The sequence below is a fragment of the Ascaphus truei genome, chromosome 9 (genome assembly GCF_040206685.1).
Source record: "Ascaphus truei isolate aAscTru1 chromosome 9, aAscTru1.hap1, whole genome shotgun sequence".
NCBI lineage: Eukaryota > Metazoa > Chordata > Amphibia > Anura > Ascaphidae > Ascaphus > Ascaphus truei.
Window position 1 is genome coordinate 25,428,761 of NC_134491.1, and position 24,310 is coordinate 25,453,070.

The 24,310-nt window shown below is 42.9% G+C and overlaps 2 protein-coding genes across 2 annotated transcripts; both read left to right on the forward strand.

Annotated features, from left to right (window-relative positions):
* Nucleotides 1–206: 206 nt before the first annotated feature.
* TIMM17A (translocase of inner mitochondrial membrane 17A) lies at nucleotides 207–7,149 on the forward strand. Its single transcript, XM_075613919.1, has 6 exons — nucleotides 207–359; nucleotides 1,052–1,151; nucleotides 1,465–1,528; nucleotides 2,429–2,557; nucleotides 4,133–4,243; nucleotides 4,439–7,149. The coding sequence occupies exons 1-6, from the start codon at nucleotides 334–336 to the stop codon at nucleotides 4,510–4,512; spliced, it is 504 nt and encodes a 167-aa protein (XP_075470034.1). The 5' UTR covers nucleotides 207–333; the 3' UTR covers nucleotides 4,513–7,149.
* A 97-nt stretch (nucleotides 7,150–7,246) lies between these two features.
* Nucleotides 7,247–24,182, forward strand: LOC142502659 (uncharacterized). The gene is made up of 8 exons (XM_075613917.1): nucleotides 7,247–7,458; nucleotides 8,761–8,854; nucleotides 12,733–12,855; nucleotides 13,095–13,206; nucleotides 13,463–13,600; nucleotides 13,829–13,950; nucleotides 18,257–18,424; nucleotides 22,829–24,182. Exons 2-8 carry the CDS (start codon nucleotides 8,782–8,784, stop codon nucleotides 23,851–23,853), a joined length of 1,761 nt encoding a protein of 586 aa, XP_075470032.1. The 5' UTR covers nucleotides 7,247–7,458; nucleotides 8,761–8,781; the 3' UTR covers nucleotides 23,854–24,182.
* Nucleotides 24,183–24,310: the final 128 nt, after the last annotated feature.

Below are 24,310 nucleotides of genomic sequence, written 5' to 3' on the forward strand. Positions count from 1 at the left end.
ACGTGATTAATGATTAGCCAACCCCCACTGGGGGGCGCTCTGATTTCAACAGCTACTCTGGCACTGACCAGCTAAAATAAACCAGTTGTGGACGGGGTCAGAAAAACTCCCGCCCACAGCCGTATCAACCAATAAAGTTGCTGATTCCGTCATTCACTCTTGCCAACCGTACCGCACCTCATTGGTTGCCGATGATTCCGTCATCCTGTACCGAGGTCAGGGTTTAGAACTTCCAGCCAATGAGCGGCGCGGCTCGACAGTGACGTGTCTTCCGCTTGGCCTCCCCCTCTCCTCGACCTTAGCCGGCTCCTTGGCAGCTGAGACGTACACACGATGGAGGAGTATGCGCGGGAGCCCTGGTGAGAGTGCGGTCACCACCGACCTGTCTGTCCCCCATTCAGCTTCACCTCTCTATAGTGTATCCCGTTCTTGCCTCTGTAGCGTGATTTGCGGCTTGGACAGGGAGAGAAAGACCCCCGTGCCCTCAGCGAACGCTTCGCGCCGGTGCTCGCGGGCCCCTAAGCGCATGATTTGGCACGTCTTTACTCCGTGTATCAGGGACGAATGATACCCCTAAGTGCCTGCGTGAGGATGCAGAGCCCTTGGCCTCTCCCAGTGAGAGTGTGGGGATGTGGCTTATGTAAGGTGCCTTGTGGCGCTTGAGAAGGGAGTGTGTCTATACACACAAGTGAAATATCAGCGCTAAAACATTCATAAATTAGTAGAAGTGAGCAATTCATATACATGCGTGTATAAAGTGACAAAGCCAGCAGTGTATTAGAGGGTATAGCAGTTTTACTTGCTTCATATATGAATAACCGATTCCAAACAGACGTGCATGCTCGATAGCAAATAGAACCTGATTGGAAAAAGCTACATAAAAACGCGCTCACAAGTGTAAATAGATCTATTGATTTTATGTAGCTTTGATATTTTATTAAATTAATGTGCTGTGGAGCATGTGCGTCTGTTTTTTGTTTTGTGTGTGTGTGTGTATGTGTATGTATGTATGTATTTTGCATGTGTATATATGTTACATCTCTCTTCGCAGTCCCTGGAGGATTGTAGATGACTGCGGTGGAGCTTTCTCTATGGGGGCCATTGGCGGTGGCATCTTCCATGCCATCAAGGGCTTCAGGAACTCTCCCCAGGTGAGACCAGACCCTCTGCCTCAAATGTAACCCTGACCTATACCCCAGACCCGCTGTACCCTCGGGAGAGGCCAGACCCGCTGTCCCCAGTATAAGCCAACCTGTTCTCTTTCTGTTCATTGCTATTAACAGATGGTTGAGTATTGTATATATATGTGTGTGTGTATACGTAATGTATATACCGTATTCCCTTAATGCAGTATTGTTTATTTTTTTTAATATTTCTTTCATAATTGTCAATGCGGAAATTCCAGGTAAACATGTAAAATACCCATCTGATTTGTTTCTGTTTTTTTTTTTTGTTTTTTTTTAGGGCATTAACCACCGTTTTCGGGGCAGCCTCGTCTCCATCCGGACCCGGGCTCCACAGCTGGGAGGTGAGGGCGCCACATGTCACACCTCTGTTGTGTATCACTGCAATATTGATATTATTTGGTGAAATTCTTGCTATTGGTGTATACGTCCTTAACCCTTTCATGGCATTATTAGCCTCCCAGCAGCAGGTGTACACACACTGTAAGATGGTTCAAAAGTGTGTGTGCCGAGCACGCGCATTTTAAGTGAAACTTCTTTGTCTTTTGTCACAAATTGTATTTGTGATGGTAATTTTTTTAATTAAAAATCAAAACACAATTTCAGTGACAAAACGCAAAGAAGTTTGACTTAGCTCGGCACACATACTGTTTTAGCTTTTTGCACTTCTATATTTATACTAACTGAATTCTGTGTGTGTGTGACTGAGACTGGGACTTGTTTTTAAAAGTTTTTTTTTTTTATTTTCCATTCGAAAAAAGTTTTTTCTTCATGTCAGAAGACCCTGCAGCACAATGTATAATAGCACACACCAGTAGCACATGCCAGCAGCAGTGTGTTTGGCTGGAGAAGCCGGTGGTGAGTCTGCGAGCCCCGAGCCAGCTCCCCCTCTCCCTGGGGGAGGTAGTAGTGTGTGTGTGTGTGTGTGTGTGTGTGTGTGTGTGTGTGTGTGTGTGTGTGTGTGTGTGTGTGTGTGTGTGTGTGTGTGTGTGTGTGTGTGTGTGTGTGTGTGTGTGTCGTCCGTCCAGCAGTGACTCCTCCTGGTGGAAGCTGGCAACACTTGACGGCCTCTTCTGCCAGGAGTGATGTCACTTCCGTCACCACTGACTTGCGTCTCAAATCAACACATGAACGTCGCTAAAGACGTTTCACTTCAAAAAGGCGAGGGGAAAAATGGGAAACGTTCTTATGTTATGAGGGTCTGGTGAGAGCATAGAACCCTATCTGACCTCTGTGTTCCTCAGGGAGCTTCGCTGTGTGGGGTGGCCTCTTCTCCATGATAGACTGTGGCATGGTGAAAGTGCGAGGAAAGGAGGACCCCTGGAACTCCATCACCAGTGGAGCCATGACTGGGGCGATCCTGGCTGCCAGGAGTAAGTATCCATGCTCTGTATGTGAACCTGAGGGACTCCCAGGATATGGATGAAGGTAGTGATAAACACATGAGGCGTAATGTACAGAGAATAACATCAGCAACTCATTAATGTGCTTGTTCTAAGCCTCCGTCATGGTTCCATGTATGCAATATATGCAGAGCAAGCTAGGGTTGGGCGAAAGCCACATTTTCACCACGATAACAATATTAAGAAATGTATAACGATATATATATATATATATATATATATATATATATATATATATATATATATATATATATATATATATATATATATATATATATATATTGTGATAATTTGTTCAAATAAGTCTGAAAATGTTCTAGTAAATCTAAAAATGTGTTCTCAAAATACATTTTCTTTAGATTTACTAGAACAAAGGGCCTTTTATTCCCAAACCCTATCCATGTCTGCACTGCACCTTTCCTCACCTTCACGGCTTCCATCACCTAAAATCCCCCCTATTCAATCTCTCACCCTGAGAGATTTATCAAGTCTCTCACCCTACTCCCATTTAGGAACACGTTTAATCTATAAAATGTAAAAAATATATTAAACAGATTTTTCGACAATTAAAAATGTAATAAAGGGGGGATGTTTGGTGGATGGAGGCAGAGTGGGTTAGAAATGGTGAAGTGCAGGAATAAGCATGGGGGGGTTAAGGGTCCCAGTGATGAGAAAGGGTTTACGGGTCCCATGCCCATGGGTGGGGAAGGAGTTGTCCGGAGGGGGGGGGGGGGGGGAGAGTGAAGGGGTTAAGGATCACAGTAGTGAGAGAGGAAGGGGTTAAGAGTCCCACTCCCAGAGGGGGAGGAAGCATTAAGTGACCAAGGGGTAAGAGGAATGGGTTACCGGTCCCAGTTTGAGGGTAGGGAAGGGGTTAAGTGTCCCAGGGGGAGGGTGGGGGGGGGTGGCTGGCTTAAAAAGCGAAGAGTTCCTGCCTTTCACTGCTGCCTCTGCTTTCACATACTCTCTCCATCTGCTGTCCCCACGGGTCAGCATTCAGAAGCAAGAAGGGAGGGAGAAGAGAGAGCACAGCGGCAGCTTCAAAGTTGCATCTCTGACCACCGTAATATCGCGATAACGGGTAATCTCCCATATCGGTCCACTGGGAAATTATCGCAATATTACTGAATATCGGTATATCGCCCAACCCTAGAGCAAACTGGGACTGTATTATTGCAGACCACAGGCTGTTCCTGTTATCCCTATAGCACACACGGCAATTAGTACCTGTCCTGTGTGTGGCGGTCTCTGTGCACAGTAACTTTGTAGTATTCCATATTGTATTCTTCATTATTGAGACTTTACAATCACTGCAGATTTTGTGTGTGCGGCTACCAATCATCTCCATATATTCTGTGGGAGGTTTTTTTTGTCTGGCGTTGTCAGGCAGCAGTTACAAGTGTTTATAACTTCGTCTGCTATCACCATGCGAGGCTGTTTGTGTTTTGGCTGATGTCTTTGTTTTATGTACGTACCGCCCTGTCTCTTTCCATTACATGTACTGTAATCCTTTCTGATAGTGACGTCCCTTTTCTATGTTTTCAGACGGCCCAATCGCCATGGTGGGATCAGCAGCCATGGGGGGAATTCTCCTGGCCCTAATAGAAGGAGCCGGTATCCTGCTAACACGATTTGCATCCTCACAGTTCCCAAACGGTGAGTGACTCTGTTATCAAAAGCCACATGACCAAGAAAGCAGTGAACGTGAAAAGATCCTGCAGTCGATGTTAACACGAGATGCCAGACACTCTGAGCCTTTTTATTTGCCCCTCCATAGTAATATTCACACTGTGTTGCTGTCCCCTCCTTGACTCTGTAAAGAATTTAGGAATATTATTGTGTTCTACACAGGTCCCCCACTCCCAGAGGACTCGTCCCAGATGCCACCTGCGTCCCCACTTGGCGGTTACGGGCAATACCAGTAAAGTTCTCAGGCCTCTTCACAATGACGTGAAACCTCTAATTCATGAGCTATTCTCCTGACATGGGGAGAGACCCCCTCTGGCACCTTCTGGAGCACACGGCGCTGATGCTGTGTGTTAATCTGCTGGATATTATGGTGGCCACATCTGCACAGACTTTGTGTACTAGGAGGGTGGGTGGGTGAGCAGTGCTGGGTTCTGGATGAGACCCAAGTCAAATTCAATTAAATGAGTAATAATTTGCTAAAGAGTCCCACACAGCTATCCTAGTCTGACACTCGCATCCCATTTACCTATTGTGAAATGATGTTCTAATTTAATATAATATATGTGTATATATTGGTGTGATGGAGTTGACCGGAGGCACTGCAGAATAGTATTGTGGTATAGGGCCTCTACAAATTCACCTGTCTCTGTTAAAAGGAGTCCGGACCAGCAATAAAATCGGAAATCCTCCAGCGTGTCCTACATAAGAAAAATGTTACTGTTGAAACCTTTTCTTGTGGTGGCTCAAAATGACTTTCATGATTTCTTGAAAGCTGATTTTGTTACTCAGCCCTGCTCACTGCGGGTTTGGAATCGCTCCTGCAATCTGTCCGTAGCAGGTAGGAGACATCAACCCCGCGTTCTATGATGGATATTGTGCTTTTGTTTTGGGATTTGCAAACATGCATTAAATTATGGACATAAAAGTTACAAACTGTCAGAGAAGGCGTTAGATGACTGCCTACTTGCGGCGGCTGTTACAACGCATGTTCCTAATACTCTGTGGGGGATGGAAGGTTCAGGCATCCGAAGCACGGAGGTCTGCGCATATCCGAGCTCTCCACACCTGCCGGGGTAAACTCCGGCCGTTCCTAACTAGCTCGGAACCTTCAGCTCACAAGTGCAAACTGGAGAGTGCGCTATGTTCCTACTGTGAGTTGATGACATTTCAAGTTTTACATACATGCCAAGTATATATATAAATCCCAAGTTTACATATGGTACTTCTCAGTGTTATAGAATTGTCCCCCTATGATCTAATTGGATGGGAGTACCGTGACTTTCTTGGATATTTTTTTTTTTTTTTTTTGGTCATTCTTCAATGTGTTCCTGGAGCCTAAATTGAGCACACAATTTTTTTATCCCCCCCCCTCTATCTTTATATAGTGCCCACACTGTACTCTGCACTTTATAAAAGTGACAATACAGTACAGGGAATTATGATACAAGAAGTGCAACAAACACAAGCTGCCAATAGGAAAGAATCTTTTACTGCCAACTGTAAATTCAATCCTATACTTCTGTTTGTCTGACTAATAACAGCCTCTGCATTACTAATAAAAAAAATAGAACAAAAAGCTAATTTTTGTGGTCTTTAAAGAGCAAGCCAAGTTTTTTTTTTTTTTTTTTTTAAATTTGAATACAGGATTGAAGCAGGGGGTCTCCAGAGCTGAACACTGTTATTTTTGGCTTCGTGGATCCACTGTTTCCGGAGGTACTTACCTCCGTAGTGGGTGCTGGTAGCCACCCCAGGGTTCACAATATGGCTGCTTTTCATATATCATGTATGTCATCCAGTGCTGCTTTAAGTACTAACATTCTGGTCACAGACACAGGTAAAGATTTTTAAAAAAAATTGTTAATTTAAAAAAAAAAAAGTCACTTAGACTTGCATTTCTCTGATTTTAGTTTAAATAAAAGTATTTTTAGGTTTAACGTATTAAACATATCCATTTTCATCCTAGATGTCTTCTGACACTCTGCTCTGCTTCTCCTCTGTCACGATCATTACCTGTGTCCTTCTGTCTGTCCCCTCTGCTCACTGTCTCTCTCGTTGGTCAAATACACTCAGGAGTTTTGGGCATGGTCCTCCGTTAGATTTTGTCGTCTCTCCCCCCACACTCAGATTGGATTAATGACTTTGTGGTTTTAGTGGGCGCCGATGGTAAAGCAATGAGTTTAAAAGGCATCGTGACCAAGGACGGGCAGGGCAGAGTGACCCAGAACCAGCAGCCAAATATGAGGAAATCTCTCAACCAGCAACAGAAAAATAATGAGTTTACCCCCCCGCCCCCCTCTGAACCTTCAGAGTGGTGCATATTCTTAACCCCTTCCTGCAGTGTTTAAAATAACACCGCTTGTAACCCCTCTGCTATCTTCATCTGCCAGCTAAATAACCAAGGAATAAAAAAAAAAAGGGAAGAAACGAGAGAAAAAAGAAACTCAGTTTGTGCTTTCATTTATAGGCCTATCTGGCAGTGAAAGGGTTATTCAATGGAGCCATAAAAATGACAGGAAAAGGCTGCATTATGAAATGGCTCTGGGACCTCAGACAATGGAGTACGGCTTGCTTAGTGAGGTCTCTGCACCCTGCTGCTGTGTAATATTTATCCCCACTTACCACTTGGATTGTAAGCTCTACGGGGAAGACACCTTTCCGAATGCTTTCTTTTATGTGTGAAGCTCTTATGCCTGTCATTATTTTGTTGCATCGATTACTGCGGTGAAGCGCTATCGTTCTATACAAATAAAGATATACTGTACACAGATATATGCAGGGTGCACATTATATCTGTTAATCAGTTTTAAGTATTTCAGCTTCCTGGTCCAAACTTATTTAAGTTATGAAATAGAATTAAAATGGAATTGAAGCTGTCCTGTTTCTGAGTGCTTTTCTTTTAGTCCATTCCCAACAACCATGGCTCGACAGTCACCATCAGTGATGCTTTATTTTAATTTCTTTGGCTTTTATTTGCTTTGGGTCTGACCTGCACAAAGATAAGATTCACCCTTATCTCCCTGGCACACACTCAGTACTGCTTTATCACGCTGTGCACACTCCTCCCATCAATCCGCTCTATAAAAAGGCACAAACCCACCATATATAATCGACACTGAGGAATTATCATCCCGAGTATCTGTCGCTTGGAAACACAGGAACCTGACTGGCAGAAAACGGCACAGGTAACATCGTAATATAATAATATACTGTACACATCGTGATATGTCTAATATATATATATATATATATACACATACATGTGAGCACATTCATGGTCTGCACCCCTGCCTTTCAACCATTATCACCTTGCATACAGTGCTCCCACTGCAGCAAGGGATTCTGGGAAATGACATGCAAATGAGCACACACTGTCACCTTTTGCCTGGAATATCCATTCACATGGAGCCCATTTAAGCTGATGCATCGCCGTTCACACAGCTTTTAAACAGCATGGGACTAGCAAAGCAAGTCAAACCACTTACAGACATGTTTCAACCTTGATGGGTATCATCAGTGTGAGGTTAGTTTATACTTGCTTTGCAATATTTCTAGGCTGGGTAGGTTTACCATACATTTTAAGTTATGGTGGGTGAAAAAGGCGAAGCTCCGCCTGGAGAGAAACGCGTAGGGCGTGGGCACTGGCGTAGTGACGCCACATCACGTTGAGCAGCTGATCCCACAACAACCGGTCTACAGCAGGAGCGTCCTAGCAGTGCTGTGTACTGCTGCGGAGCAGAGTACAGCGGCTATTTAGCTAAGTATCAAGCATTGATTTCTGGATACTTTACTTTATGTCGGGTTGGCAGTTGTTTACTAATCTCCACATGGTCCGTCACTAGTCACAGGGACTCCCAGTACAAGTTGACAGCGATGTTGGAGCTGTGCTATTTGAAAGCAAGTAGCGTTTATATGATAGTTTAGCCACTGAGGGAATCCCCTTATAAACTGTGCAACCCGACTTTTTGGATTTATTATTGCTCAAACGGACTGCTAAATTTGCAGTAGTACACAGCCTGCTAAGCTAATGTTTTACTATGGCACATGCTATATATATGTGATGACGCTCCTCTATATTTTGCATCATTGATTTCGCATTGATTGGCAGGTTTTGAACTTGATTAATGTACATCTAGCAGGAGGTTCAAACAGTGATTAGCACATTAATGTCTCAGTACCTGGCAGTTCTTGTGAAGTCACTTTTAATTAGTGTTGTTGGTCTGGGATCCGTAACATCAGCTCAACGTGTTTTAACAATATTTTATTTTTACTTTTTCACCTTGGTTTTTCACTATATTCACAAAAATTAAAAATTACTATTGTGATGTCCACCAAAAATGTACTTCTGTGAATGTTCTTGTGACTGTGTCACGTGTTCATTCAATTGTTAATATAAACCTAAAAAAGCACCTGAATGAGGCATTTCAATAGCCTGGCCTCATTACTTCTGCCACACAGTATTGATCAGTAATATGTCTCCCTCTCAGGTACTGTAGAATCATTACCTTATGAGGGGGATGAAGCTGGTAATTTGGGGCTCTCTGATGCTCTGTGCTGTCACTTCGCAGGCTTCAAACACAGGTGAGTGAGAAGGTTCTGTGTCACAGACTGGCCTTTTCCATGTGATGTTCTCCCACAGCGGCTTACAATGTATTCCCTACCTATCAAGATATCAAGTGGCATCCAGGAACGCCGTCAACCAGTGTTCCTCTGGGAGCTGATCACAGAGACTAGTTAAGGGTGTATGTAGGAACCCCACGTTGATCCCCCGATTGACGCAAAACTCATTGAGGTCAGCCTCTGCTGTCACGGCTCTGTGCAGGACGATTCTCTGTATTGATCAGCTCCTGTATATATATATATATATATATATATATATATATATATAATATTTATATTATATATAAAATATATTATATATATGTACATTGTATATATTTACTAAATTGCCTTCATATTTGTCCTCCTCTTGCAGGGCAATTACATAGTTACATAGTAGATGAGGTTGAAAAAAGACATACGTCCATCAAGTTCAACCTATGCTAAATTTAGACAACAGATACTTTATCCTATATCTATACTTACTTATTGATTCAGAGGAAGGCAAACAAAAAACCCCAGTGTCATATCCAATGATAGCTCATAAGGGGAAAAATAAATTCCTTCCCGACTCCAAGAATTGGCAATCGGATTAATCCCTGGATCAACATCCTTCCCATGTATACTTATTTGGTATATCCCTGTATACCTTTCCTTTCTAAAAAGATGTCCAACCTTTTTTTTTAACAAATTTATTGTATCTGCCATCACAGTCTCCATGGGTAATGAATTCCACATTTTAACTGCCCTTACTGTAGAGAAGCCTTTCCTAAGATGCTGGTGAAATCTCCTTTCCTCCAACCTTAAGGGATGACCCCGTGTCCTTTGTACTGCCCTTGAGATGAATAGTTCATTTGAAAGCTCCTTGTACTGTCCCAGAATATATTTGTATATAGTTATCATATCCCCTCTTAGACGCCTCTTTTCTAATGTAAATAAATCTAATTTAGCTAGCCTCTCATAAGATAGATTGTCCATCCCCTTTATTAATTTGGTGGCTCGTCTCTGCACTCTCTCTAGTTCCAGAATGTATTTTCTAAGGAGTGGTGCCCAAAATGTTACTCCATATTCAAGGTGTGGTCTTACTAATGCTTTGTAAAGGGGCAAAATTATGTCTACTTCCTTTCCATCCATTGTCCATTTAATGTCAAGGATTCCCCCAATTTATCCCCATTTAATTTGTAAGTCGCCAGTTTATTCTTGCATCACAAATGCATAACCTTACATTTGTCTGTATTAAACCTCATCTGCCATTTACCTGCCCACATTCCAAGTCCTTGTGAGGAGAAATTACATCCCGCTCTGATTCTACTACGTTACAGAATTTAGTATCACCAGCAAAGATGGAGACATTGCTCTTGATGCCAACCTCAAGGTCATTAATAAACAAATTAAAAAGCAGGTGTCCCAGTACCGATCCCTGAGGTACTCCACTCATGACTTTAGCCTAACCTGAAAAAGTTCCATTTATGACAACTCTCTGTTGTCTATCCTTCAACCAGTTTTCAATCCAGGTGCATATATTATTACTGAGTCCAATTTGCTTTATTTTGTACACTAACCTCGTGTGGAACCGTATCAAAAGCCTTTGCAAAATCTAAGTAGACACCACATCAACTGCATTAACCTGGTCTAAATTCCTACTTACCTCCTCAAAGAAACAAATAAGGTTAGTTTGGCATGATCTATCCTTCATAAATCCATGCTGACTATTACTAATGATTTTGTTTTCCATGAGGTATTCCTGAATATTATCCCATATTAAACCTTCAAGTAGTTTCCTCACTATTGAAGTCAGGCTTACAGGTCTGTAATTCCCCGGTTGTGATCTAGCTTCCTTTTTAAATATAGGCACCACATCTGCTTTACACCAATCTTGTGGTACTGAGCCTGTGGAAATGGTGTCCTTGAATATTAAACGTAATGGTTTGGCTATTACTGAACTTAACGCCTTGAGAAGTCTTGGATGTATGCCATCGGGGCCAGGTGCCTTATTTACTTAAATTTTTTCAAGCCGCTTATGAACTTCTTCCTCAGCTAACCAATTGTTCATTAATATGGAGGTTGTGGCTCCCTCCTGCGGCACTACTATTGAAATTGATTCTTCCCTGGTAAACACAGAGGCAAAGAACTTGTTTAATACCCCTGCTTTTTCCTAATCTCCAATATCTGCCCATCTCTCAATGAAAGGGTCCTATATTTTCTTTTCTCATTTTTTTGTTATTAAGGTACTTAAAGAACTTTTTTTGGGTTGATCTTACTTTCTATTGCAATTCTTTTTTCATTATCCATTTTTGCTAATTTGATTGCCATTTTGCAATTTTTGCAATTTTTGTTACATTCCTTATAATTCTGATACGATGTTTCCGTCCCTTCTGACTTGAAGAATCTAAACACCTTCCTCTTCTTTTCCATTTCCTCCCCTACCTGTTTATTTAGCCACATTGGTTTTGATTATTTATTTTATACTTATTACCCAAGGATATACACTGATGAGTGTGCTTTTCTAACAATGTTTTAAAGACTGACCATTTATCTGCTACATTTTTCCCTGCAAAAACATCATCCCAATGTATTACTTGTAGATTAGACCTCAGTTTATTAAAATCTGCATTTCTAAAGTTTAAGGTCTTTGTTTAACCCAAGTAATCTGTTTTTTATCATTTATTTCAAAAGAGACCATGCTATGATCACTGTTACCCAAATGTTCCAGGACTTGAATATTTGTTATTACTTCTACATTGTTTGATATTACCAAATCCAGTATTACTTCTGGTTGGTTCCTCAATCATTTGGGTCATATAATTGTCTTTAAGCAACCCCAAAAACCTGTTTCCTTTTGCTGTAAATGCTAATCTCATTGCCCCAGTCTATGTCTGGATCATTAAAATCACCCATTATGTAAACATGACCTAGTTTTGATGCCTTCTCCATTTGCAAGAGTGTTTTACCTTCCTCACTCTCACTTATATTTGGTGGTTTATAGCACATCCCAACAAACATTTTCTTTATACTTTTACCTCCACTGCTAATTTCTATCCACAAGGTCTCTACATTTTCATCATTCCCTTCATAAACATCTTCCCTTATAATAGGGTTTAGAACCGGTTTAACATATAAACATACTCCACCTCCTCTTCTATTTGCTCGATCCTTTCGAAAAAGGGAATAACCCTCTAAATTAACTGCCCAGTCATGAGTTTCATCCCACCATGTTTCAGTAATGCCTATGGTATCATCCTGTTCTCTTGCAGCTATTCATTCAAGCTCCCCCATTTTATCTGTCAGGCTTCTTGCATTAGCAAGCATGCATTTCAGGGTTTTTCACCCTGCACTATTATCTTATCGCCTCCTTCCTTTCTGTGCCTATTTGGTTTAGTCTTTAATAGTTTTCTAGTATTATCTGTATGTACTATGGGTGTCTCACTGCTTGTCAAACTCGCACTTGCCCCCATTCTACCTCCATAACCCCTTGTTTCCTCTTCTATTGTATTTAGTTGCATATCTATGTCATTTCGCTCCCCCCTCCATCCTAGTTTAAACTCTCTTCCAACCTTTTTAACATTCTCCCCCCTAGCACAGAAGATCCCTCTTCATTGAGGTGCAATCTGTCCCTAGAATATAGATGGCACCTCTCAGAAAAGGAGTCCCAGTGCTCTAAAAACCAAAACCCCTCCTTCCTACACTACTTTCTTAGCCATGCATTAACCTCCCTGATCTCTGGCTGCCTCCCTGCGGTAGCGCATGGAACTGGTAGTATTTCAGAAAATACTAGCTTGGAGGTCCTTGCCTTAATTCCTGCCTATTAAATCATATAAATAAACGTTTCTCTGGGATTATTAGTTCATTGCCTCCCACAGGAAACGTCTCAGTGGAGCGCCTGGTATACAGATACACCGATCAGTACCAGCTTATTTGGGATGACTCCGGGAGCCACAGCCGGAAGGACCTTTCCATCTGGAGACCAATCTCTACTGACACAGGTTAGCGGCCTAGGGGTTAAACAGGACTAATTCAGGAGCAGGAAGGGGGAGGCAGTGTCACTGCACTCGCCTATGAAGTGGGATAACTGAAGATTAGATTGTTAGCTGTGCCAAGGGAATATGAGTGAACTGTTTGAGAATGCAGATGCACTGCACATGCTGGTGCAATTTCAACACAGCAGTTGGATCAGGGCTTAGATATATCTTTACATATTTATGTAACATCATATGTGACTCAGGGTTCTTTCCGGTTGGGGACACGGCCGTGGGGACCTGCTCTCCGCCCCAGCACTCAGCTGTCCTGGTGCAGGATAAAGGGGATGGCCTGGTACATCAGCCCGAGAGATTCAGGTAACAGTAGCACAACCAGTTGGAGAATAACAAAAAGGGAATAGGATGACCGTGACACAAGACAGTCTGCCTCCCCAGCAAGGTTGACACAGGCGATACGGTGACAGCGAAACAGTTTGTCCCTCCCCTGCAAGGTCTGTCTCCCTTGCTGAGTGGTAGTGACACAGACAGCCTTTATCTCCACTCACAGGGGGGCCCCGTGACACACAGTCAGTATCTCCCCCACAGGGTGACACAGCTTCTGTTTTGCTTGCAGGAAGGTTTGGAGTGACGCTGGCAGCTCGTGCAGCAGACCAGTGACTTTATACAAGATGATCCCAGCTGCTAATTACTCGTGTGTGGGACACGTTGCAGTGAGGTCCTACAGACGCTGTCCCAAAGCCGAGCATTACCGGTGACGGCAAAACACTTTTACTGCCAGAGAGCAAAACCCCCCATTAATCCCTTTTTTGCCAGATAGACCACCCCCGATTAACCCTTTCACTGGCAGAGAGCGTGAGCACCCCCATTAACCTATTCAATGCCAGAGAGTGCAAACATCCTCAGTAAACCTGTTCACTGCCAGAGAGACAGAGCCAGCAAACTCCCCCTTTTAACCCCTCACTCTGCTCCCTCTCTTTAGCTGTGTCCGGTCGGATCTTGTCACCCCTGGAGCTGTGTCTCAGATCTGGGACACTAGTCACTTTGGAGCAAAGAAAGACATGTCCCTGTGGAGGGTAGAGAGTGAACCCACGATATTCAACGGTAATATGTGTGTGTATATGCGTATATACTGTGTGTATATATATATATATATATATATATATATATATATATATATAGAGATATATAGATATATAGATATATAGATATATAGATAATTACAGCAACCAGCACTCACATGTCACAAGGTATCCAGATGCTAGTCCCATAGAAAATCAAATAGATGAAATATTACCAGATTGGAACATGTAACAAGGAGACAGCACACCAGGGGTATATTCAAAGTAGTATGTATTGTAGAGAAATACAGGCACCTCAGCCAACGTTTCGGTCTGCAGAGAGAGACCTTCCTCAGGGCTCTGCAATGGTACAATGACCGTGACTCCTACTTATACCCCCACCCAGTGCAACAAAACACCCAACAGACCAATCAAAATCAAATGCAAAAACATATGACACAGTGCAGGATCCTGTCGCCACATGCTGACGTCATCAAGTGCCGTCGGCGGTTTAGTCCGTGGAGCAGTAAAGAAATATGGTAATTGCAATCACTCCAGGTGAATGTTATGCTTGACAGCTGCTGCACTGTGTCATATGTTTTTGCATTTGATTTTGATTGGTCTGTTGGATGTTTTGTTGCACTGGGTGGGGGTATAAGTAGGAGTCACGGGCATTGTATCATTGCAGTGCCCTGAGGAAGGTCTCTCCCTGCAGACCGACCCTGAGGAAGGTCTCTCTCTGCAGCCCTGAGGAAGGTCTCTCTCTGCAGCCCTGAGGAAGGTCTCTCTCTGCAGCCCTGAGGAAGGTCTCTCTCTGCAGACCGTTTCGGTAAGCAGAATGTGACCTTCCTCAGGGATGTGCACATCCCTGAGGAAGGTCACATCTTGCTGACCGAAACGTTGGATGCAGTGCCGTGTACTCCTTATGTGAATACAGTTTTTTGTACTTACCTGGCTGTGTGCTGTCTCTGTTTCCCGGATCAACATCTGGTATATATATATATATATATATATAGTCCATAGCATAACAGTGTTGCACACTAGCCTTCTCAAAATGCTGATGCTTGTCCCATAAAGCAGATAATACACTTGTATAGTTACCAGAGTAGCCAGAACTGGTCCGGTGGTCCGGTGACAGAGAGACAGCACACAGTGGTATAGAAAAAAACTCTATTAAAGATAACGCAGGACATCAAAACCAACGTTTCGGTCCTCAACAGGCACAACCTGAGGAAGGTCCCTGTTCAGGACCGAAACGTTGCTTTTGGTGTTCTGCGTTATCTTTAATACAGTTTTTTTCTATACCACTGTGTGCTGTCTCTCTGTCACCGGACCAGTTCTGGCTACTCTGGTAACTAGTAGAAAAAATCCTGCGGGAGGTAAGCGGAGCACAGCAGAGCAAATGCAGGGGCTAAACACCAAAATGAATAAAAGTCCTTTATTGCATGATCGACATCATGGTAAGTGGTGAGTAAAAATCTCTTACGCGTTTCAGGCGTCTGCCCTTTATCAAAGAGAACTCTTTATCTTTAGGAGTTCTCTTTGATAAAGGGCAGACGCCAGAAACGCGTAAGAGATTTTTACTCACCACTTACCATGATGTCGATCATGCAATAAAGGACTTTTATTCATTTTGGTGTTTAGCCCCTGCATTTGCTCTGCTGTGCTCCGCTTACCTCCCGCAGGATTTTTTCTACTGTTTATCATCAGCGTGACGCACGCCTAAGGAACAGCTGATATCTGCTAACTGTGAGTACCCCAGTCCGCTTACCTGCGTTCTGGGGCCAATGTTCCTTGTACCCACATACCTCCTAAGGGGGACATTATACTGTTCTTAGGTAATCAGATATTTTACACTGATTTTACCGTTAGATACAGGTCCCGCCCGCCATAGAGGAGTAAGGGTTAACTGTATGGAACACACGGTTTACATGCTTCATAAGACGGCTTTTCCAACTTGTTATTGATCATATGACATATACCTACTATCATTTCTACAAGGAATACCACTTAGCTGAGCACGGTACTGGGGATCTTTTCCCTATTTTTTCACTGACTACTCTGGTAACTATACAAGTATATATATATATATATATATATATATATATATATATATATATATATATACACACACACAAAACATATATATATATATATATATATATATATATATATATAGAAACGTAAGCTCTCGTTTAGTAAATCCAATAAATTAGATTTTATAGTGATAATTGGGCCCCAAAGTAAGGTATACATATTCTATTTTTGAGAATAAATGTTTGCACAGATTTATGCTATGTGACACGCGCTTGCTTCTCTTTTCGTTTTTCTGATATATATATATATATATATGAAAAGAACAAAACAAACAGGCGCACACCTAGTGTATTAACGTTATAAAATATATTTAAGGAACATGAAATCAATCAAATGCCCACTCACAAAGGTAATGTAAAAACAAGCATGTATGAGATTGGCTCTCATTTGCTAACAACGCAGTCCTCTCGGCACCGCCACGAGGTCCCAATATCACAATACACAATACAATTAACACACACATAGGCAGCACATATAAACAATTTCAAATATTCAACACTAACACATAATATATGGAGGAAGGGGGCCTGTTGTTCTTCTTCTGTCCTTGCTTCCAATCCATCAGTTGCAGTTTATCCTGTACTCCTCTGGCTCCATTTGAAGCTCGTTCCACCAGGTCATTCACGTCTATACATGTAGGTATGTGACATGTAGGTATATGATATATATCACATGTTATGTATACATGTGTATACATATGTTTTAGATGCATGCATAAGTAGATTTACATTCACGTGCTTTATTGGTGTATAGTTAACAATGGAAATTAATTGGATATTCTAGTTAAATGAATGATTAGACTAATCAACAATTCTAGAAATATCTTTGTGCGGGCTTTATCTAGGAATGGAGAAAATCACTGTTTTTCTCTAGTTTCTTGAAAATACAAATGTTCCTTTATGTGCAAGGGTAATTATCCAAATTTAGTATATATGGAGATCAATTATTTGTGTATTCATATATATTATATTTCATATGCAGTTTTAAGTAGTATTTATGTTGTTGGTATACATATATTTTTTATTAAATTCATTCATTTTTTATTAAATCCATTTTTTATTAAATTTATTTCTTGTCAAATCCATTTTTTATTTATTTTAATTGTTAGTATCGATCTTTGGCTGGATCAAGCTGGGTCCTCATAGAAGCAAATTAATTATGTCATATGTGCTTAATCATTCAATCAACGAAAAACCTTCCTATATATACACTGAGAAGCGATACCTAGTGGGCACCCCCTGATGAAGTCATCTTTGATGACGAAACGCGTAGGGCGTGGTCTAACCGTGTGGCTGACACTCGCATAGTGAATACTATTGCTGCTGGGTGTGAGCTCCCGCGAGTTGGATTGGACGCATTCTATACTGGCTTATAGGAACGCTTGAACTACTTGTATCCGGAGGAACTCTATTGCCGGGTACCCAAGAGAAAAGGTTCAGTTTCCGGTATATGCGGAGGAGCGACACAGGAGAACGCTGGGACCTCGTGGCGTGCCGAGAGGACTGCGTTGTTGGCAAATGAGAGCCAATCTCATTCACGCTTGCTTTTACATTACCTTTGTGAGTGGGCATTTGATTGATTTCATGTTCCTTAAATATATTTTATAACGTTAATACACTAGGTGTGCGCCTGCTTGTTTTCTTCTTTTCACAGATTTTTGTTAGGGACTGGTGATCCCTCCAAACGGGCTGCAGACACCAGGGTGTATCAATCATTGGAGCAGGACTCCGTCTCTCTAAGTGGTTCTTACAAAATTAATTTCTTATTTGTTATTTAATCCTTTATTGTTGTGCTATTTTTATAATATTACGCTTTAGATATTTTTGGGACTAGAAGTTATTATCACATATGCTATCAGCAACAATTATACCACCCGCCAGGTTTCATTCAAATAGCCTATAGCAAATTAGTTCTTTATTGTACCACTAGCCATATATTCAGGATAATTTATAGGCGCCTTCATATGTACTTTTTTGTTTTATATATATATATATATATATATATATATATATATATATATATATATATATATATATATATATATACACAGTGTTCGACAAACCTATACATTTGCTCGCCCCGGGCGAGTGGATTTAACCCCTGGGCGAGTAAATATTGGCCCAAGCAGCACACGTTTGGTACTAGGTGGCGAGTAGATTTTTTTGTGATTTGTCAACCACTGTTATATATATATATATATATTATGTGTGTGTATTTATATATGCACATTACCCCTCTATATGTGTCTCCAGGCCTCCCTGTAGGCGCCTTTCTCTCGGTACCAGCGAAACACACTCAACCGGACACCGCTCTCCTCCTGAATGCGAATCAGACGGAGTTGTGTGAATTTGTGCGACCAGAAGAGCCAGCTCTGACCCTGATAGAGACCAGATACATGGAGTGTGTCTGGAGTAACAACGGTACAGTGGGGAATGTGTGTCATGGGATCTCTCACTGACATATCATTATATAGCTGTGTCTTGTACATTCCTCTGCAGTTAGTTTATATGTGTCAACAGTGGTTTGCAGAAGTATTCACAACCTACCAATAATGTCACGTTGTTGTTGCATTACAAATAATGTATGCACCGTTTTTCAAACCAACTTTTTTTATTCTAAACTACAAAGCTGTAGGTGTTAAACGGAACGCTGTTATATGAGGAGGAGGTTAAATGTCAGAAAAGGAAGTGTACAAAATGAAATGTACTGGTTGCATAAGTATTCAGCCCCTTATGTCAGTACTTGGTAGAAGTACCTTTTGCAGCAATTACTGCTATGAGTCTTTTTGGATAGGTCTCTACTAGCTTTGCCCATTGCCCATTCTTCGCGGTAATGTTGATCCAGTTCTGATCAGTTTGTTGGTGGTCGTCGACGGACTGCAATCTTCAAGCATAAAGGTTTCTTGGATTCAAGTCAGGACTTTGACTGGGCCACTCAAGAACATTAATTATCTACTTGTTAAACAACTCCAGTGTGGCTTTGTGCTTCGGGTCTTTGTCCTGCTTCAGTTTCAGTCTTGGCTGAATCAAACAGGTTTTCTTCAAGGATTCGCCTGTACTTCGCCTGTACTTTCCATTTCCCCCTCAATCCTGACAAGCTTCCAAGTCCTTGCTGAAGAGCACTATCCCCATAACAGGATGTCGCCACCACCATGCTTCGCAGTTGGGATGATGTTGACTGGGGGATGTGCAGTGTTGGGCTTGCGTGCAGAAGTAATGCTTGAAATTTAGACCAAAAAGTATTTTTTTGTTCACAGTGGTGTGTGTGTAATTTTTTTTTCTTCAAAGAAGGGGAGAGGTTGAAAAAAGACAAGTTCAACCTATGCGAAATTTAGACGACAGATACTTATCATTGTTGTCAGAATTGTAACAGAGTTGTTTTATTATTTTTACCTCTTTAAAGCTGCAGTTCAGTCTTTTTTTTTTAATTTATTTTTTTACTTCAATAGTTTCATGTGTGCAATCTGTAATTACCTAAAGAACTGTATAGCTGCAGGTCAATTCGTTCTCCATGTATTGATAGGTCGAAATTTGGTGACATAATTAGTGAAGGGATCTGTTTATATTCTGCTTGTCTCTCAGTGGAAGCTCATGAATATTCATGAGCATTCCTGCACTGACAAGTGCTAGAGGGAGGGCAGGGCTGACAAAGGGGTGTGCCAGGGCTTGTGACAGGACATGAAGGGGCAGTGCCTTAGCAAATGGTTGTTAAAATAGAATACAAGAAAATTGGTCTTTCTAAGTTGTTTTTTTTAAAACAGAAAATGCTAAAAGTATTTTTTCTTACTACAGAACTGATTTATAAAAAAAACACACATGCAGGATATTGACTGAACTGCAGCTTTAAACAGCCTATTGCTGTTATTAAATTGTGCATTTTCTACGGAGCATTCGCTTCTCTGTTGTTTCTTCTTCCGTTTTTTAGTGCTATATTCTAAATGTTTGTGCACATAGCACATATTCACAAATATTATATTGCATCAATTCACCTTTTGCACATGTTTATTATATTACTAGTATTATTTAATATTGAGCAGGGCCGCCAACAGGGGGGGACAAAAGGTACTGGCGTCCCGGGCCCCGTGAGTCGGCCCCGTGCTCCTCGATAAATCCCGTCGCCCGGTCACCACGGGTGACAGGATTTAGCGCGCTCGCGATCCACCAGGCAGCTTCTCTGCAAAGAAAAGAGAAAAAAACCTCCCCCCTCTCCTCCGATTCTGCTCCGATTTCCCCCCCCTGCTCCGATTCTCCCACCACCTGTTTCGATTCCCCCCCCCGTTCCGATTCACCCTCCCCTGTTCTGATTTCTCCCGTGTGTGTGAGTGTGTGTGTGTGTGTCTGACTTTGTGTCTTAGAGTGTTTGGGTGAGTGTGTGATCCCCCCCCCGCTCCGATTTCTCCCCCCTTACTCCGATGGCCCCCCGTGTGTATGTGAGTGTTTGAGAGAGTGTGAGTGTGTGTACGTGAGAGTGTCTGAGAGAGTGTGTGATTTCCCGCCCCCGCTCCGATTTCTCACCCCCCCGCTCCGATTTCTCCCCCCCCTGTGTGTGTCTGAGAGAGTGTCTGAGAGAGTGCTGCAGAATTTCTTCTTTATTCAATTTTTCTGGACGTGTTGGTGTATCCTGTCCTACCACCTGCACCCCAGCCACTGATCAGTATATTTCAAACTACTATACTTACTATAAGTGTGCACCCGGCATCCAATACACACACCCACACACTAACCAGCGCAAGTAAGTAGCACTCAGTATTAAATAATACTAGTAATACACAATAAATACTTGTGCAAAAGGTGAATTGATGTAATATATTTGTGAATATGTGCACACACATTTTAGAATATAGCACTAAAAAACATGCAAATGGGTGCTAGATCATACTAGAAACAAACCATTAAATCATTAGTAAATACTTAATCGTAGCACATGAAGATAGTGCTAACAGGTATTACAAAGGAGAATGATTTTCAATGGAGTCAGAGCAGCTTCTACACAGGATCAACCAGATCCAAAAATGATGAAGAAGCGAATGCGCCGTAGAAAATACACAATTTAATTACAGCAATAGGCTGTTTAAAGAGGTAAAAATAATAAAACAACCCTGTTACAATTCTGACAACAATGAGCCAATATTGACCCAGATGCACCAATTGGTTGGATATGAGGGGGTTTGTATGGGAATGTATGAATAATATTCCTCAGAGAAGTCCAGAAACACGCAAAGTCCAATGTGGCCCCTTTTCCAAGAGACCACTAGATCTTAACACAGTAAGGGCCTATTGTGTAAATGCCTCTAGGGCGGGACTCCAGTGAAGTCAATATGTTAGTTTAGCTAATTTGTGTTTAGCATATAGGTTGTAGGCATAGACCTCTCCTTGTTTTAATCACTTGTATCCCAATAGTCAATACTGAAAGCAATTTCAGCTTATTAGCGATATAGCAAATCGCAAGTTGTATGTGGGGGAGGGGCCTGAGAGGCTTTGTCTGCAGGGGCCAATCAGTTGTACTTCAATATGTGGGATGCTTGGGTGTTTTGTAGCAAGATATAGAACCTGTGAATTTTCGGCACCGATATTGCGCAGCTTACTTCCTTGCTGCGCAGCTTACTTCCTTGCTGCGCAGCTTACTTCCTTGCTGTACAGCAGCGGGAGCGTTTTTTTTTGTTTGTTTTTTTTCAAGCAAGATAATTACTAGCAGCCTGTTATCTAGAAACGTTGCAATGAATCTGTCCCAACTGTTTTCATCACTCCAGGTGACTTCCTCAGGTGTTTTGTCTGTGTGTGTGTCATGATCATCTTCAGCCCTTGTCGGTCCACTGCTGGATGAAGGCCTCCCTAATGAGCTTCCAGATACTGAGATTGCAAGCCTGTCTTCTCCATGTTAGTCCAACAAACAAATGTTCTGATTTCATCCTCCCATCTTTCTTTTGGTCATTGTCTTGGTCTTTTAGTCACTAACGTATGACTGAGCCACTAATTGAGCCAGCTGTACTGAAGTAGGGAAATCCTGAAAACCTGGCCTGTTTGTGGCCCTCGAGGACTGGAGTTGTGCAGGCCTGTCATAGAGCTCCCCTGTAAGATCTGGTGCTAATCTCCCCCTGCTGGCGATAACTCCTTCCTCTGGCACTTCATGCCACCTTGTGGTAGTCTTGACCTAGGCCAACTATGGACCCTCCGATGGGGCTAGTCTGACTATGCCGCAGGACTATAGCCTGTTGAGTCCCTTCTGGGCATAAGTTGCCTGTCCATGAACACAAGAGTGAGATACTACATAACCAGGGTCCTGTCCATCTCTATAATGTAATAAAAGGGGGTGCTTACCCTAGACCAGGGGTCAGCAACCTGTGGTTCCCGAGCCACATGCGGCTTTCAATCTCTCTCTCACTCCTCTCTCTTCCCCCTGTCTCTTTCTCCTTCCCCTCTCTCACTCTCGCTCTCCTTCCCCCCCATTCTTTCTCTCCTTCCCCTCTCTCTTTCCCCTCTCTCCTTCCCCCCTCTCTCCTTTCCCTTCTCTCTCTCTCTCCTTCCCTTCTCTCTCTCCTTCCCCCTCCTCTCTCTCCTTCCCTCCTCTTTCTTTCCCCCCCATTCCTCCCTCTTCTCCCCTCTTTTCTTCTTCCTCCCCCTCTGTCTCTCCTCATATCCCAACACACAATACGCTGTGCTGTGTGGGGTTTAATGGGGGGTGGGTGAGATGTGAGGATTGGGGGGGATTAATCGGGGGGGGGGGCTGTTCCTTTAATTTGATATTCATTAATGTGTTGCGGCTCGGTGTGTGTGTGTAAATATATATGTGTGTGAGTACACATTGTATATGTGTGTGTTCCTCAGGTCAGAAGGCCCCCCGTGAGATTTCCGTGTGGCGCGTTCAGCAGCTGTTTAATGTTGGGGACGTGGCCGTGGCTGGATACGGAGCCCCCCACGGCGTGGCTGTCAGAGGGAATGTCCCAGGTGCTCTCTCCGTCCCCATCTCCTTCCGCCTGGTGTGGTCTGGACCCGGGAAGGATGTGGCTGTGTGGAGACCTTCTTGCGAAGCCGGATATGTGGCCCTTGGGGAGGTGACCACACGTGGTCCGGACTACCGCCCATCCAATCACAGCATACGCTGTGTCAATGTGGACTATGTGGTTCCAGGGCGCTGGACGCGGGTATTGGAACAGATGGGGGAACAGGAGTCAGTGTGGCGGTCTGAAGCCATGAATACTGAGGGGAGGGGAGTGTATGCAATGTCCGTGAGTGACAACCACATATTCCAGCCACTCGTACTTAATGCCAGCTTTATCAGTGTCCACACTGGCGGAAAACCTGTGGCCAGGGTACTAGTATACAGTATTAAGTATGACTTTCGAGGTGGGGAGGATCTGAGCAGGGATCCCCTGCAACTGAGCGAGAGGAAGAAGGTAATAAATTGTGCAGGGGAGTCCACCAGCCCGCCACTAAGCGAAGTGGTCCAGCTGCCATATGAGGCCTGCACACAGTCAGAGTGGAAAATCGAGTCCACACTGGGTGTGGAGAATGGGGTGGTGGGGTCTTTAGAAGCAGGGATCCCCAATCTTTCCACGTATACAGTGTCCCCCGTGTCTTCCGTGAGTTTCACTTTGGGCTCTGGGATCCGGCAGGAGGAGTGTGACTCGGAGGAGCTCTCTGCCCATGTCACGGTGCCACCGGGACATGAGACAGAGCTGGCGGTGTCTGGATGGCGCGTGGCGGTGCGGGTCCCATGGAAGGGGATGGCAAAGATAGAGTACATGAACGGGCATAATCACGTGCGCACTTTGGAGGGGGTGTACGTGGGGGTCTACGTGACCGAGGCTGCAGTCACCCGTGTGGGACCCAGAAAATGTGACACCCAGTGAGGGCGGGACATCGGAGACTAACCACAGAGATAAAGGGAGCTTTGTCGCAAAACAGAATTTGCAGCCCAGCAACCACCAGCCCCTCATACTCCTATTTAGGAAGATGTATTTCAACCTTTGAATAAAACAATCTCTTTAAAGAGACTGACAGGATTGACGTGGAAATTCCAAATCTGATTTCACTTGATCATTTTCTGGGTACCTTACTTCATGTTTTTGTCCAACTCTTTCTTTTTAAATTAGATTGAACATTTAAAGCAGATTTTAATGTAGTACTTAATCATTAATTGAATGTTTATTGCACATTAATACAATCACGTTGCATATTATATTGTTCTGCTTTTTAATATATAGCTCTGCGTGTTACTACTCCCAGAATCCTCAGCACCAGCTCTCACAGGCCAGCCCACTTCCTGGTGCTAGCGTTGTTCTCAGGACTTCCAGGAGGTGGAGCTAT